Source organism: Oncorhynchus mykiss, chromosome 11 (genome assembly GCF_057628025.1).
Source record: "Oncorhynchus mykiss isolate SJ-2025 chromosome 11, ASM5762802v1, whole genome shotgun sequence".
Lineage (NCBI taxonomy): Eukaryota > Metazoa > Chordata > Actinopteri > Salmoniformes > Salmonidae > Oncorhynchus > Oncorhynchus mykiss.
In genome coordinates this window covers 68032347-68048313 of record NC_143032.1, presented here as the reverse complement: position 1 = coordinate 68048313, position 15967 = coordinate 68032347, and the positions used below count along the sequence as shown (strand labels likewise).

General features: G+C 43.2%; 1 protein-coding gene across 2 annotated transcripts; it reads right to left on the bottom strand.

The window, feature by feature from the left end:
* Positions 1-3079: 3079 nt before the first annotated feature.
* LOC110536253 (rho GTPase-activating protein 25) lies at positions 3080-15958 on the bottom strand. 2 transcript variants are annotated; one of them, XM_021621935.3, is made up of 11 exons: positions 15442-15958; positions 9014-9216; positions 8709-8796; positions 8386-8499; positions 7705-7912; positions 7083-7215; positions 6445-6518; positions 6082-6203; positions 5593-5750; positions 4760-5334; positions 3080-4423 (listed from the first exon to the last, which is right to left on the bottom strand). In XM_021621935.3, the coding sequence occupies exons 1-11, from the start codon at positions 15503-15505 to the stop codon at positions 4222-4224; spliced, it is 1941 nt and encodes a 646-aa protein (XP_021477610.3). In that variant the 5' UTR covers positions 15506-15958; the 3' UTR covers positions 3080-4221. The 2 variants fall into 2 exon arrangements, with proteins under 2 accessions (XP_021477610.3, XP_036792053.2); XM_036936158.2 differs by lacking the exon at positions 15442-15958 and having other exon boundaries at positions 9014-10035.
* Between the last annotated feature and the right edge of the window lie 9 nt (positions 15959-15967).

The following is a 15967-nucleotide window of genomic DNA, read 5'->3' as shown; positions in this document are numbered from 1 at the left end:
TAAATAAAATGTATTACAAATCTTATTGAAAATGTTTAGCCTTCATTGTTTTTACTCTATGCATGCATGTGTTGACCTTCTACAGGTCAATTTTGATACGTAATACATTGTTGATGAACAGTTGTGATAATAATACTTTCATTATAAAGGGATTAAGGGCTTTCAACACAATAATTATTTTTTACTTCAAATGAAAGAGAAGAACACCATCTAGCTTAATTTGAACTCAGTACAGGATATGGATATCCAATACAGTACAGCGGTCCTCTACCTTCATTCTTGAAGCTGCGGATGATGTTGGCGGTGGGCATGGCGGTGCTGTCATTGGCGAAGCAGTTGTACAACTCCATCAGGTACTCAGGAGGCTCCACACGGGCACTGCCAGGTGGCTGGGCAGGAGGGCCCAGGCCAGACAGGTTGAAGGTCCGGAGAAACTGGCCTCTCAGATTCACCAGCAGACTCTGCATGTCCACATCATTGTCCTGCTCCAACAGAGATGGGTCTATGACTCCCCTGTGGCTGTCCCTCAGCCCGGGAGCAGGGTGATGCCTCTCTGGGACAAGGGAGATGGGGCTGCCTTGCCCAGACAGGGGCCACATCAGGAGCAGCAAGAAGAGCAGGGGGAAGAGGATCCGGGTGATAAAGGTAGCTTCCAACCTGGGGAGCCCAGTTTCCGCCATGGAGAGGAGTGGTACTGTTGATGTGTACACAGGGACGATCCAAGGTTGTTTGCGATTGAAGAGAATTAGATCTATCACACGTGTTAATCCAATGGTCCACATTCAGCTTGATGAAGGGTGAGAAACAGCAACCGTGTTTTTCTCTTGCTGATCCGGATGGTTGTCGGTTCTCTGGTGACTTAAAATGTGCTGTTGAACCTTGGAGCTGATCCGTGTGGAGGTCTGTGTTCTGTCGCGAGATGGGAGAACCTTCCAGAAGGACAACCGTCTCTGCAGCACTCCACCAATCAGGCCTTTATGGTAGAGTGGCCAGACGGAGGTCACTCCTCAAGTTGTAGAAACATCTCAAGGATGATCAATGGAAACAAGATGCACCTGATCTCAATTTCGAGTCTCATAGCAAAGGGGATGAATACTTATGGAGATAAGGTATTTCTGTTTTTGCTTTGTCATTATGAGGTATCATGTGTAGATTGGTGAGGAAAAAATGTATTTAATCAATTTTAGAATAAGGCTGTAACGTAACAAAATGTGGAAAAATTCAAGGGGTCTGAATACTTTCCGAAGGCACTGTAGTCTGACCAGGTGAATCCAGGTGAAAGCTATGATCCCTTATTGATGTCACCTTTTAAATCCACTTCATTCAGTGTAGATGAAGGGGAGGAGACAGGTTAAAGAAGGATTTTTAAGCCTTGAGAAAATTGAGACATGGATTGTGTAGGTGTGCCGTTTAGAGGGTGAATGGGCAAGACAAAAGATTTAAGTTCCTTTGAGGAGGTATGGTAGTACGTGCCAGCTGCACTTGTTTAAGTGTGTCAAGAACTGCAACGCTGCTGGGGTTTTCACGCTCAATAGTTTCCCGTGTGTATCAAGAATGTTCCACCACCCAAAGGACATCAAGCCAACTTGAAACAACTGTGGGAAGCATTGGAGTCAACATGGGCCAGCATCCCTGTGGAACGCTTTCAACACTTTGTAGAGTCCATGCCCTGACGAATTGAGGCTGTTATGAGGGCAAAACGGGGTGCAAATCAATATTAGGAAAGAGCTACTAATGTTTTGTACACAGAGTGTATAGCATTTTGCAAAGAAACATGATTATTTGTCCATGTGAAATGAAACCATCAAGTGATAGATTTTATACAAATACGTCTGTAGTTGAACAACCCCATGCCATGATCAGATAGTGAAAAAACACACCGATCTATTTCATAATTCCTTTAACCAATAACAGCTAATTTACCAACATTTCAGAAAATGTATATTTAGCGTTGTTGTTTCCCCGTCTGTTGGGGAAACAGAGTAGACTACATTACAAAACACAACTTTCCCGTAATCCACTCATTACCTAATTGAGTTTGGATGTTTGCAACACTTAATGTAAGTACACTTCCTCTTTTAGTGGGCTAACATGTTGCAGAAGTCACAGCAGTTTTGGAAATGGGTTATCTCTGTCTGGATGTCTGATTAAGAGGCCTCACTGCCTATTAAATGCACAGCAGGCAGGACTTACAATTACTTACAATGTGCCCTGTTCTGTTCCCTCACACGTCCCTCAGTTCAGTGGTTCTGAGGTCCTGAGTTTAGCTTTAGTCCAGATTCCACAGCCCAGAGTGGAGTGCACAGGAGATACCTCATCACAACACTTCGTCTTCTCAGATTTGCCTTAAAAGCTAGACTGTGAGATTAATTTATGCCACCGTTAGCTGCAGATCCTAAATTTAGACGTATCATTTAACTACACTTTCAAAATCTGTATGGATGCTACAGCTTGGTTCAACCAGAATTCAGGGGTCCTCATTCCTGAGCTTCAGACTATGACCTGCAAAGATACACTCTTGATAGTGAGGAGGGGAGAACATGGGAAGGAACAGGCTCTTCCTTCCCCTGTTACTCATCCTCCAGGGTGACAGTTGACAGAGGTGCTTATCTCCCCTGCAGTCCCATTTATGCAGTCCCTTCTCCCTTCCTTCTCCTGTCATTGCTGAAGAATGCTTGATAGCACCCCTGCCCCACTCTCTCTCTCTTTCGCTCTATCACGGCCTTTCTCACAAACACACAAGCACGAACAAACGTGCTCCCACACACACGAATGAACAAACAAATGTGCACAGACACATATGCACACACTTCCCAGCAGCCATTTCTCCCCTGGCCTTACCCACATGTTATCTACACTGACACACTATCTTTCCTCTGACCCCGTCAGTGTGAGTGACGACATTCACTTTGCCTTTCATTCATCCTTTCTATCTCTCTCTCTAGCACTCACTCTATGAAACATGATTATTATAGTAACACTTATTGTATTGCCAATCCCTCTTAAAAGGTTATAGTTCAACCCTGTAAGTCATAATAATGACAAACGGTGCAGATTATTGATCAGCCAAGTCGACTTATTCTGTTCCTCCTTTATTAATGTCTGGTCAAACAAAATATTAACAGGATTCAAACCTTAACAATTGAGCCGACATGCACAGCGTTCACCGTGAATATGATCTCCGCGAATGTAGGTCAAATTCATTTAATTAAAAACTGCAAAGTTGGCTTCCAGCGCGCTGCGCTGGGAATTGAATCCTGGCCGAAAGACTTATACAGACCATTATAGTCCAATTGTCCTGGACATTCTCTTAACCTGGACATTATGCGCAACCTGCTATTTCATGTACATGCTCTAATCATCTGAGAATATAAATGTAACGGAGTCGGCATGGTCAACAACTATCAGCACTGTATAGGCTACTGCACATCACATCCATACTACATAATCAGCTACACCGAGCAAAGGCCATTCATATACAGTCACAGTGTAGTCAACACAATGGCTGGGTTGACTAAAGGGTTTACCCATGGGTTTTTCTCAACAAACAAACTTACAACCTACAGATATAGGATCTTAATTTGATCACCCTGTTCTTGCAGGACAGTTCATGCACAGCAGGAAATGCAAACTTATAGTGTATTCAAGGTTTAAAAAGACTTCTAAAGTTTGTAATGTGTACTTGAAAATGTCAGACTTGACTTGCCCTAACAAAAAATGTATCACCCCCTACAAAAATATCCATTAATTATAATTCACACAAGAATTCACATTTCCTGTTAATGCAGGATTATTTTACCACTGTAGGAATATTGTCAAATTAAGATTCTGCATCTGTAGCAACATGTTCCAGGTCCCAGCCAGAGTTACAGCTCTGGCCAAGACACTGACTCTCTACCTCTCGTAGAACAGCAGGTGGCCTATAGTCAGCATGAGGCTGTGATGTCCACTGTGATGGGCTTTCTTCTCTATGTTGGAGATCTCTATATTGAGGGATCTCTATGTTATGTTACAGTTTAGAGATATCTATGTTAAATATCCATATACTTTATTGTGGGATCTCTTTGATAACTTAAGGCTATAGGCAGTTCTATGTTCTAGGTAGGCTTCATGGTTCCCTGGTGGGGAGCTATTGGATCTAGGTTGGACCTGTGGTTTTAGGTTGGCCCCTTCATGGTTCTAGGTTGGCCCCTTCGTGGTTCTAAGTTGGCCCTCGTGCTTCTAAGTTGGCCCTTGTGGTTCTCTGCTGAGGAACTGCTGTATCTCTTGGTCCAGCTCCTGGTTACGTCTCTGGGCCTCGTCTCGGCTGTGTTCCGCGTTCCTCAGCCGGATCTCCAGAGAGGACACACAGCGCTTCTCTGCGTCCAGGGCTGACTGCAGTTCTGCTACTGTGGCACTCAGCTCTTTGTTCCTCTGCTGCAGGCTGCATGAGAGGGGAGAGGAAAGATATTATTTATGAATGCAGAGTAAAGTATGTATTGGTCAGTGTATGTGTGTGTGTGTGTGTGTGTGTGTGTGTGTGTGTGTGTGGGTGTGTGTGTGTGTGTGTGTTAGTGTGTGTGTGTGTGTGTGTGTGTGTGTGTGTGTGTGTGTGTGCGTGCGTGCATTTATGTAATAATCTTACTAGTGTTGACATTTTGTCCTTTCCAATAAGATAGTGTCTGTGTCTCAAATAGCACCCAATTCCCTACAGTACATCATGTAAGGCATAGGGTGCCATTTAGGATGCAGACAGTATTCTTACCCCCATTATACAGACCTAGTACTGAGGTGCTCTGAGTTTCCCTGGCTGTCCTCCTGCTGGTCAGCCTTGCTGTCTGGTTGGAGGGCTGAAGATGGAACCACAGCTGTACTGGCCTCTGTCTTCTTCTCAGGGGTCTTGGACTGAGGCTTTTGCTGGGGGTCATTGCTGGGTTTGGAAGAGATGGCTGTGATGTCATCATAGGTGACTGTGATGTCACTTCCTCTCCTGGCCGTCCCTCTGTCCTCCCAGTCCTTTTGGACACCTCCGAACAGAGACGTCTTCTGCAGGTCCAGGATCTTAAAGATGTCCTCTGAGAGAGTCTTCTCTCCATTCTCCTCGCTGCTCTCCTGGATGCGGCTCCAGCGGTTCATGGCCTCCAGCTTGCGGGCCCTCCCGCTCCCAGGGACAGGGCAGTTCAATGTAGGCAGGGTCTGGGTGCGTTTGCGGGGGCTTCCAGACAAGGGGTCCAAGTCTGAGGATGAGAAAGGGTAGTGGGGCTGCTGGGGGATGGAGATGGTAACTGGCTCAGCCCCCAGGGTGTCTGTGTCTTCCTCCTCCTCCTCTGGAGACTCTGACTGAAAGCCCTCACACTGCAGGGACATAGAGGATGTGGAATATAGTATAGACCACAAAACTAGAATAAGAGAATATATTTATATTGTTTAGCTTTATGCAATGCTTACTGGTATAATGTATCATAATATATTACTCACATTACCATATTCACAGTATGAAACAATAGGAGAGCCTCTTTAAGGTTACATCCTAAATTGTGCCCTATTCCCTTTATAGTGCACTACTTTCGATTAGGTCCATATGGGCTATGTTTGAAAATGTTATGTTGTTACCTCAGCAGACTCCCAGCCCACAAAGCTGCGTGGAGCACTGTTCTTCTTGCTCTCACTCTTCTTGCTGGGGGGTGAAGGAGCCACGTCTTTCGACGGAGGAAACAGAGCCTCATGCTGTCTGATCATCACTGTCATCAACTTCTGGATCTGAGGAGTCCCTGGAGAAGACAGACAAGTATACAGTCTGTTAACACACAAACACTTCTGAATGGTAAACATATAGTGAGGATAAAGAAACCATTTGTTGATATAAAATCAAATCAAGTTGTATTTGTCACATGAGCCGAATACAACAGGTGTAAACCTTACCGTAAAATGTTTACTTACAAGCCCTTAACCAAACAGTGCATCATGGTTTGTATTTATTGTAGGTCAGTAAGGTCAGTTGGTCATGGCATCAAGCAGCAGCAGTATGTGATAAATAAAAGTAGTATAAAACACTACCCTGTTACAGTATGCACTAAGAGGATCCTGACAGTCTGGTCTCACCCGTCATCATAGTGATGGGGTCCTCGATCTGGGGCTTGAGCAGATTGATCCCAATGACCGTGGCCAGGTTTTCAACACTCATCTTGTTCACCTTGGAGTTTTGCTGCACCTCAAATAAGAACCTGCAAAGAGAGGTTATGCAGCAAAGTCAGTCACACCAAAAATATGTACTAATCAAACAACAAATGCTGTATGAGCAAGCTATAGATTAAATATTACAGTGTAGTTATCAAATTGCTTTTCAAATGTTTTGCAAGGAGCTTCAAACTACAGGTTCCTTGAATTGTAATTCAATCAATTACCCCCTGATCCCCCTGATCCCCCTGATCCCCCTGATCTTTGGCTGTGTGACTGTAAACTCACCTGCACATGTAGCTGAGGAGGTTATAGTTGGGTCTAGGAAGGAGGGTGATCTGCTTCTCCAGTCTTTCACGACCCTGAGCAAAGAGAGAGTTAGTAAGGCAAAACATTGATTCAGTTGGACTACATAGGCTGCGTTTAAACAGGCAGCCCAATTCTGATATATTTTTCACAAATTGGTCTTTTGACCAATCAGATGAGCTCTGAAAAAGATGTGACCTGAAAAGATATGGTGTGATTGGTCAAAATACCAATTATTGGAAAAAAGATAAGAATTGGGCTGTCTGTCTAAACGCAGCCATATAGTGATTGTGGCACAGTTGACAGAAATAGAGCTAAATTACAAATTGTACCGAAAAACTTTTTTTATATGAATATTTGGCTAAGGTCTTCGTTGAAAGGAAATCAAAACACTGATTCAGTACATACTCATTTTAGAACACTTGACAGAAATAGAGCTAAATGACAAATTGTAGCCAAGAGAAAATGTTTATTTATAAGAATATTGGCTAAAGAATTAGTTTGTATTTATTCCTTTACAAGTTGATAGAAACGGTCCTAAATCACAAATTGTAGTGCAAAGGGTTTATTTACGACAATATTTGCCTAAGGTCTTCATTTAAGTAAATATGAGTTCCTACTGCAGCGCTGTTGGGGTCCAGCATGGGGCTGCAGTCTAGGAAGTCTTGGTACTGTGTCCAAGGAACCACTGGCTCAGGCAGATCCCTTAGGTACAACTTCAACAACGACGCTACTGTGTGGACATCTGTGTCACTGCAGGGCACAAAACAGTCAAACAGTGCATCCTGTACACAGGCTATACAAGCGCAGCCACACACACTACCGCACATACACATGCATGCAGACACACACACACATACAAACATACAGTCGTGTATTCCTATTTTGTGTTGAATCCAGCTACAAAACAGTTTGTCCCCATTTTCATTCATTTTGTCAATAGAGAGTTCAGCGTGAGCAGCAGGTTCTTATAAGACTGTTCACTGTGATGTTGACTAACGTTGCACTCCTCTTCTCTGTCAAGTTGGACAGGATGTGGTGTAAGCCACAGAGCACCGAGAGCAGAAGAAGTGTATCAGGCTTCTCTGCACTATCATCCTGACTGCATCTCTCTCATGTCTCTATGCAACCTTTAGAGACAGTACCCCATCTGCAATGATAATTGGTTCATTTGAGTTTGTATAAAAAGGGTGTAATAGTTATCTGTTTGTATGTTGGGGCCCTAGCTCTGAGGCATCTCACCTTGGGAAGGAAGGTCTCTCTCCGGCGTTGAAAGCGTCCCTGAACTGTTTGACGGTGTTGTCTTGTCCCGGTAGTCTAAAGATGCCCTCCTCACTCAGTCCATGTTCTCTGATGAATTCAGCACACTTCTGCACCAGGACGGGCACCATGTGGGGGCCAAACCGCTGCTCATAGGTCACAGTATCACCCAGGCTCTTGCCAAATATCGCTGAGGGGGTAAGAGAGCAGTTAGAGTAAGTCACCCATGTTTTGTGGTTGAAATACTATCAGCTTTTATGATGCTGATAAAGATAGCACCTCTATCTAACTGCCTATTCGCATTCTCTCAATCTGGAGAATCAAAAACACAGTTTCTCAAGTTGTGGGTCGAGGCTCGAGACCCACTGGTCTGGTGGGTAGCGGTGGCAGGCTCCTCATGCTTTGCGACCATGTAGGCCTACTGACCCGTGGATAGAAACATTTGTATGGTTTATGTCATGGGCCTGAAGACAACTCCAAAAATAGTTCTCGATCCAAAAGTCAAGGAAATAAGTTCAGATGTTACACTAGAGCCCTGCATTTTTCCTGACCATGTGATCCGACCAGGAAAAATATATCCTAGCTATACTTTGTTTTTCCTGGTCAAGTACCTTGGTCAGGGAAATCTCCTGTCTCTAAATATGTTCAGCAAGCTATCTGTACCTCCACTAGAGGGTGCTCCAACCACCCTGCGCAGCGTGCGGACCCACTCATCCATCTCACTGTGGGAGTTGGCCATGAGAATGTAGGGGCACCGTTCCCGATCACCACTGCTGCCTGGAATTCACAGAGATACAGAGAGGGTATGACCCTCCAACACACTGGGATACATCATACATAGATGGGTCTTTAGAGAGAGAGAGAGTGAGAGATGGTGAGACAGAGGGACAGAGAGAGGGTGAAAGAGAGATAGAGAGATCATGGGGAAAAGGGAAAGAGAGAGAGAGAGACAGAGCGAAAGAGACCAGAGACAGTCTTCTGCTTACGCGGCATGATCTCAAACAGGAATTTCCCTGGGTCGTCTTGGTTCAGTGGGAGCTCATTTACTTTGCTGAACCTCAGTTGGATCACTCCCTAGGGACAGAGGGGCAGACAGGCACCGACATCTTAGTAAATAACACATATATGCTACAGGAAACACAGGAAATGACTTCAATAAAGATGGAAACATGCTAACTGAATATTGACAGCAGTAGTGTTGTTTGGATGCTTAAAGGTCCCTGAGTTTTTCCTAACGATATGACCTGTTCAGGAAACGCCATTAATGGATAGCTAGTGCCCCCTCTCTCACCTGGACACTCCCTTCCTTTTCGTCTTTATGGTAGGTCAGTGTGCTCCCTCTCAGGATAAAGTAACGCAGCTGCCAGTTCTTCACGATGGACCTCTGTTTCCTCAGCCAGCCGGCCTTCAGTGGCCTCTCCATGGAGGTGGTGGTGGAGCCGGGCGAGCCTGACCCAGGGCTGCCCTCTCCAGGCATCACACTCTTAGACCGCGCTGCAGCAGAGTGGGAACAAACACACCAGAATGTTAAAGACAGTCTTAAGAGACTCTTTACTAAACACAGGCAGGATGTCAACAAGGCTCTCAACATCCGTCAAGTCAGGTCTTCCTCTTTTATTGATTTGAATATGCATCAATCTGACATTTGCAGTAGATAGAAGTCAGTGTGTGTGGCTGTGTGCAGGGCTGCAGGCTGAAACTTGACAAGAGTATTTTTGTCCTCCTTGTGTGTGGTGGCCTGGCAGGATACAGCTGCCTCAATCTGACCTGCTATTGTAAATTATAGCTGTGATTGTTCAGTGGATGGAAAGTAGCAAACAACAAATACACTGGGCCTTCAACAGTAAAGTGCACAAGAGGAAAGAGCAAATCAGGAACAATAATACAGTATGGTCTCAACTCAGCCTGGTCTCATAGACTAGACGTAATATAGTACATTTTCAAATGAGTATGATATGTTATGTTTGGTATGGTTACATAGCACAGATGGTTACTGAAGGAGGGTGGTTGGTCAGGGTGGATGGGTAGGCGTATAACCTGAACATCTGGCAAACCAAAAGTTGCTAACGTTAGCCTGCTAGCTTTTGCAAATTCGTAACATATATTATATATAAAATAATATGAATTGTAATTCATAACACATCATACGAAATGGGTGATGAACATCCACAAATGAATACATACCATGTGAAACAAGGTTGAGTCATTTGTCCATGTTTGGGTTTCTTTACCCTTTACTAAAAGGCCATCCATTGCTCAGCAACATCCTGAGTGTCTTAGTCGTCTGTGTTTGATATCAGAGGAGAACATGAGAGAGAGAAAAATCATGGAAAATAAAGGATGGAAATGGAGTTAAAGTTGTAGGCTACGTGTCACACCAATAACGTTTGCCTGCCAGAGTGCTTTGCGAACCGAGTGCAAACTGATTTTATATTTAAAATCCCACGAAAACGTCAGCAAACTGCTGAAAGATCAGCAGATGACCTGGAGATCCACATTCAGTGGGATGTGTACGACCCAAAGTCAGTGGGGAATCTTGAGGAAATGCTTTTAAAATGTTTTTTATTTATTTAAATGTATGCTCTTCTGATTTCATTGCTTCCGTTTGTGTTGGAAAGCTAAGAGTTAATACTGAAGAGAAAATAATATCCAGTCAGGAATTTTCTTTGGTGGCCTCTGGGGAGAAAAATCTAGTTAGTTCAGTCAGCCACTGGCTAGGCTTTCAGAAGCTGGAGAGAAGGACTCTGCCATTCAATTGTATTAGACAGTGGAATAAACCAATCACATTTAGACTTGGAAAGGGTGGTGTCGTTTAAAATAAAAAAAGGCCTTCTGGAAGGCCTAGACATGTCACTACTGACTGGGAGCCAATAGTGAGCAGTAGCCTAGTTTTCCCATGCTTTTGTTTGACAATGGGGTGGCTGTAGCAGGTGTTATCGAGGAGGATGTGTTGGCTAATATGTTGGCATTGCCCTTATCAAGGCTAACTTTCTATGAGAAGTTAAATGTTGTGCAGAGGGTGTGGCCAACACCAGCACTGCCCTGATTGGTACAATGTGGAAAGAGCTTTGAAAGGCATTTTCAAGCTAAGAATTATGAGCGCTATCCATGGATGACAGGGTGTGAGTAAACCAGGAAACTGTTCTGCTGGGATTGTCTACTCTTCAGAACCTACAAAACGTCAACCTGGGCCAGTACTGGTTTCAAAGACCTACTCAGTTTTACGAAGTCAACTCTGCGCCACCAAGACTCAACTTCACACCTGCAAGCTACGGTGAGTTCAAAAACATTTGGGGGCACAAGTGTAGACATTCAGCTTATCGAACAGCTGCGTAGAGACTCTTTCTCACAACGATGAAGTCAGGCCGAACAGGGAGATTCTGGCCAAAGTAGGCTACGTGGCACAGGATGGAGAGAGAAAGCGACGGACGGAGTGACACAGACGGTGGCACCATAGGTTGCCGGAGAGATTAGACTGATTGCAATTGAGAGCTACTGCATCATCACTGGATTGGAGAAACACTTTGAAGGCCCCTACCTAGAAGTCAGACCCTTTGGTCAAAAGGCTCTGGATGTATGAGACACAACACCCTCTGGAAAGATGGACACAGATCTTTGAGGAACTTGTCAACTAGACAGAGGACCTCCTAGACCCAATAGACCCATTGAACCAGAAATAAATGTTCAAATTCTCAATCAAGCCAAGCTGTTTTACGTCAAGTTGAATAATGTCAAATGAGTGAGACTTGATTGAACTGTGCAGCACTCACAGGATTATGAAGTTCCAAATGATCTCAGTGACGTTCTGAAGAAAAAGTGAATGTTGAACCCTAGTTAAATAAAGGTCAAATTAAAAAATTAAAACCCTAGATACCAAGGATGCATCCCAAATGGCACCCTATTCCCTATGGGGCACTACTTTTCACCAGAGCCCTATGGGCCCTGGTCAAAAGTAACGCTCTGAATAGGGTAACAACTTTAGCAGTTCAAATGACAGAACACACTTGCCCTAGTCAGCTGTGTAACTGTACATTTCAATTATGTGTATATATTTCGTATGCCTAGCTATGGAATGCCATTGACTTTCATACTTTCATAGTGTACTGGTGTAAGGAAAAATACAGTAGTGATGTAGAGAAGTACAACAGGCCTTCTCACATGGTCTCTCTCTTTCTCTCTCTCTCTCACACACACACACACACACACCCACACACACACACACACACACACACACACACACTAGTAGTGTGCAGGTCAGCTGTTTGTTCACCCACACCCGCAATTGCTGATAACCCATCTGCAAATGCCCGACTATATGTGATAAAGTGAAAATCTGAGGCCCACACCTGATCCTAACCCGCTAATATAGAAACTGTTCTGTAGGTCACAGTCAGAGACTGCAGAAACATTTTTGGACAGGGGGTGCAGATTGTTTGTTGTTGCCTGATTTAGATGTGTTTCTGCTTATAATTTCCAACATTTTGTTAGGCTATTTGTTAGTCAACTTGCCTATAATTAGATACATGCAGCTTCTCTTCTGTCATAGAGTATGTTTCCCTATAATGCCTGAATAAACACTTGCTCACCAGAATAATGTCATAAATCGGTAGAATAAATTATTCAATATACTAGTTGACATCGGTAACAAAGGTCTTTAGTGAGAAAATGCAAAAAAAATCTGAAAATAATTTCTGTGCAAGATTTCCAAATTGTATTTTGTTAATTTACAAATTTGACATGTTATGACAATTCCATAAAATCCTATATTGGTAAACTTCCAAAGTTACTGGTAATATACCCTTCCTTTGCAAGCCTACTCACAGCTACTGTTCTGGCATTTCATCAGCTTCCTGCTGAAAGCACCACAGAGCACAGAGGAAATCAAAAACGCCTTACTGCCACTGGAGTAGCAGAAACCCCCACAGCTCTGACGAAATTAGCTCTCTCCGCCTTATAGAAAAATGTGTAGAATAGCATGAGATTAGCTATAAAACTACACATTCCTTTCTGCCCCGTGGCAAAATGTGTAACAGCAACATTTTCTTTCAGCCTCATGGAAAAATGTGTACAATAGCATGAGATTAGCTATACAACTGCACATTTTTCTCTTTGGCCCATGGCAAAATATGTAGAATTGCAGGAAATGATCTGCTAATAATGTAATAACTTTACAATTTATAATGTAATAAATTGCCAATAATGTAATAAATATGCGGAATGCATAACGCCTCACACAGAAAGCGCCGCAGGTCCTAATTCAGGTACTTGTCATCTCCCGTCTGGCCTACTTCAACTTGCTGTTGGCTGGGCTTATCCAGAATGCTACAGCCCGCCTAGTGTTCAACCTTCCCAAGTTCTCTCATGTCACCCCGCTCCTCCGCACACTCCACTGGCTTCCAGTCGAAGCTCGTATCCACTACAAGACCATGGTGCTTACCTACGGAACAGCAAGAGGAACTACCCCTCTGTACCTTCAGGCTATGCTCAAACCTGACACCCCAACCTGAGCACTCTGTTCTGCCTCTGGTCTCTTGGCCCTCCCACCCCAGCACCAGCTCAGCTCAGTCCAAGCTCCTCTCTGTCCTGGCACCTCAATGGTGTAACCAGCTTCCCCCTGAAGCTAGGACAGCAGAGTCCCTGCCCATCCTCCGAAAACATCTGAAACCCTACCTCTTCAAAAGTTTCTTAAATAATCCCACAGCACCCCCAATCGCACCCCCCACCCCACACACAGTTGTGAATTTAAAAAATAAATAATATTACATTACAAAGTGGATAAAACAAAACAAGTTAATCAACAGTGTAATAATTTAAACCAATAATAACCATTCATTAATGGAATGCATATTAAGTGTTACACGCTTGAACACTTTTAATTTGCATCCATTGCTACAACATACTTGCAAAGGGTGTTACTATTGCACTTCCATTCAAACATCCAGTGTCATTAGAGAGAAAAAACAACAATCATCCATTTGAAAACACACCATGTGTAGCCAAATTCTAATGATCACAATATTCAAGAGTTTCAAGCCTCCTTATCCCAGGATTGACCAGGCTACTTTGATTTACAGAGTGGAGATCGAACCAGACTCATGTCAGACAGATAGACAGGCAGACAGACTCACCGATTCACTCACTCACAGACTGATTGACTGATTGACTGATTCACTCACTCACTCACTCACTCACTCACTCACACTTAGCCCATAGATGTGGTAAACAGGTCAATCGAACTCGACCAAAACAATGGATTTGCCAAGGAAACGCATGGGGGAAAGGTCCGTGGGGGATATATCCAGTCTCCTCATTGCCCCCCAGCAAAATTGGCCAACATTTAGGCTGTTTATATGTGTATTTCACACTATGTTGAGGTAAAAATCAGTGTCTAATGCTTATATGGATGTCAACACCAGCACATGTTTATGTCATCGTTACCAATCAATTGCATTGACCACCACCGATTTCTGCATGCTAGCTATGCTAACCAGCTTATACGAACAGGGGTTAGCATTAGGCAGTCACTGCTTCTAAACCTGAAAAGGGACAAGTTCTACATGTTATAAAGTCAAAACAGCCAAATATATCCAAATCAGACTTAAGTAACCACATTGTGGGCCTGTTACGATGCATAAATCATGACGGATTTGACGAATATCTATTTTGTTAAATCCGATTTGTTGAATGAGCGCCAATCTGGTCATTGTCTGTGTTCCTTCGACTCCTTTACCACATCTATCGGCCCAAAGCCAAAATCAATTTTTTTAGACTACTTTCATTTATCTGCCTTTACAGTCCTCTTATGACCCTCGCATATGGAAATGTTACATGTTTTCTTTTTCAAATAGTACAAGAAGCATTTTAATACAAAGTTGCCTTCATGGCTCCATTTGACATATGTTCTATAGATATGACAACATGTTGGGATTATCTGTAGTATCTAAGTGTGTCGGAATTCAAATGAGAAAAAGATGAGTATGGCCCCTCCAACATTAGTCCACTGGTTTAATTAACTGTCCAGTTATAGTCCCTTATTAATATCAAATAAGGATTCAGGAATGTGGTATGGTGTGTAGTCAGTTATTACTGAAGCATGACACTTGATATGCATTAAGAAAAGCCAGTGAATTTAGTTACTGTATTTTTTAATAGGATACTGTTTTAACCCACTTCATAATATCATAATTTACTCAATAAATGATTGCCAATTTATTACATTATGCTTATTATATGATGCTGAGGTGCACCCAGTATAACCTACTAAAACTGTAAATACAAGTATCCAAGTATTTTCACTGACTCATGTTGATGACAACTGCAATATTCCACTGATAGTTATAGCATTAATTAATTTGCATGCCATATAAGGTTATGCACTGTACTTCTGTTTTCACATGGACTCATGCACTGTTATAGGTGCACCGCCCCACCTGTAATCAGGTGTACGATCCTGCTGGAAGCCAAGGCCAAGGCCTGCTAGCCAAGGCCAGCAGAACCACAAACACTGCTAAACACACTAATTATAACCAAGTCTGAGAATAACATTGCCACAGTCAACCTCATGTTACACCCACAGGTCCAGTCTCTTAACCTAGAGGCCTGTTACACACACATATGTACACTAGTGTACAATGCAACTGATCATAGAACAACCTACTTACACAAATGCAATGACACCTAAGAATAGCTTTATGTTCAGTTTAACAACCAGTAACTTACCTATTCTGGCGGTTTCAGCTTTGAGGGTGCTGAAGTCCCAGTTCCGAGGTAGCTTGAGAGACATTCTCCCTCCTTCATAGGAAAGGTCAGTGTCTCACTTCACAACACAAACGCACACACGTACTCACATACACACAGCACACACACATCCATTAAGGGTTTTGCTGTAAATCTCCTGTCTGCCAGTGACACTAAAACTGTTCTGTATCTGACTTCCTACTTCCTGTATAGATATTAATCTTTTTTTTTTTTCAAAACGTCAAAACACATTGTTTCTTGTCCCTTTCTACTTCTCTGTAGATACATGTTCTGCTATTCTAATGGTCCACTGTATGTTCTCCTATCTCCATGTAGGTAATAAATAGCATTAGGTGCTCCATGATGGAAGGTTTCAAATGACCTAAAATTCAAAAGTGTCACTTGCGTTCTCTCTCAGGGGAAGTGGGTTCGTTTCATGGTTGCAGTCTCTTCAAACTGTGGCAATGATGCTTACAGGCAACATACAGCCAATGAGTTCACAGACACA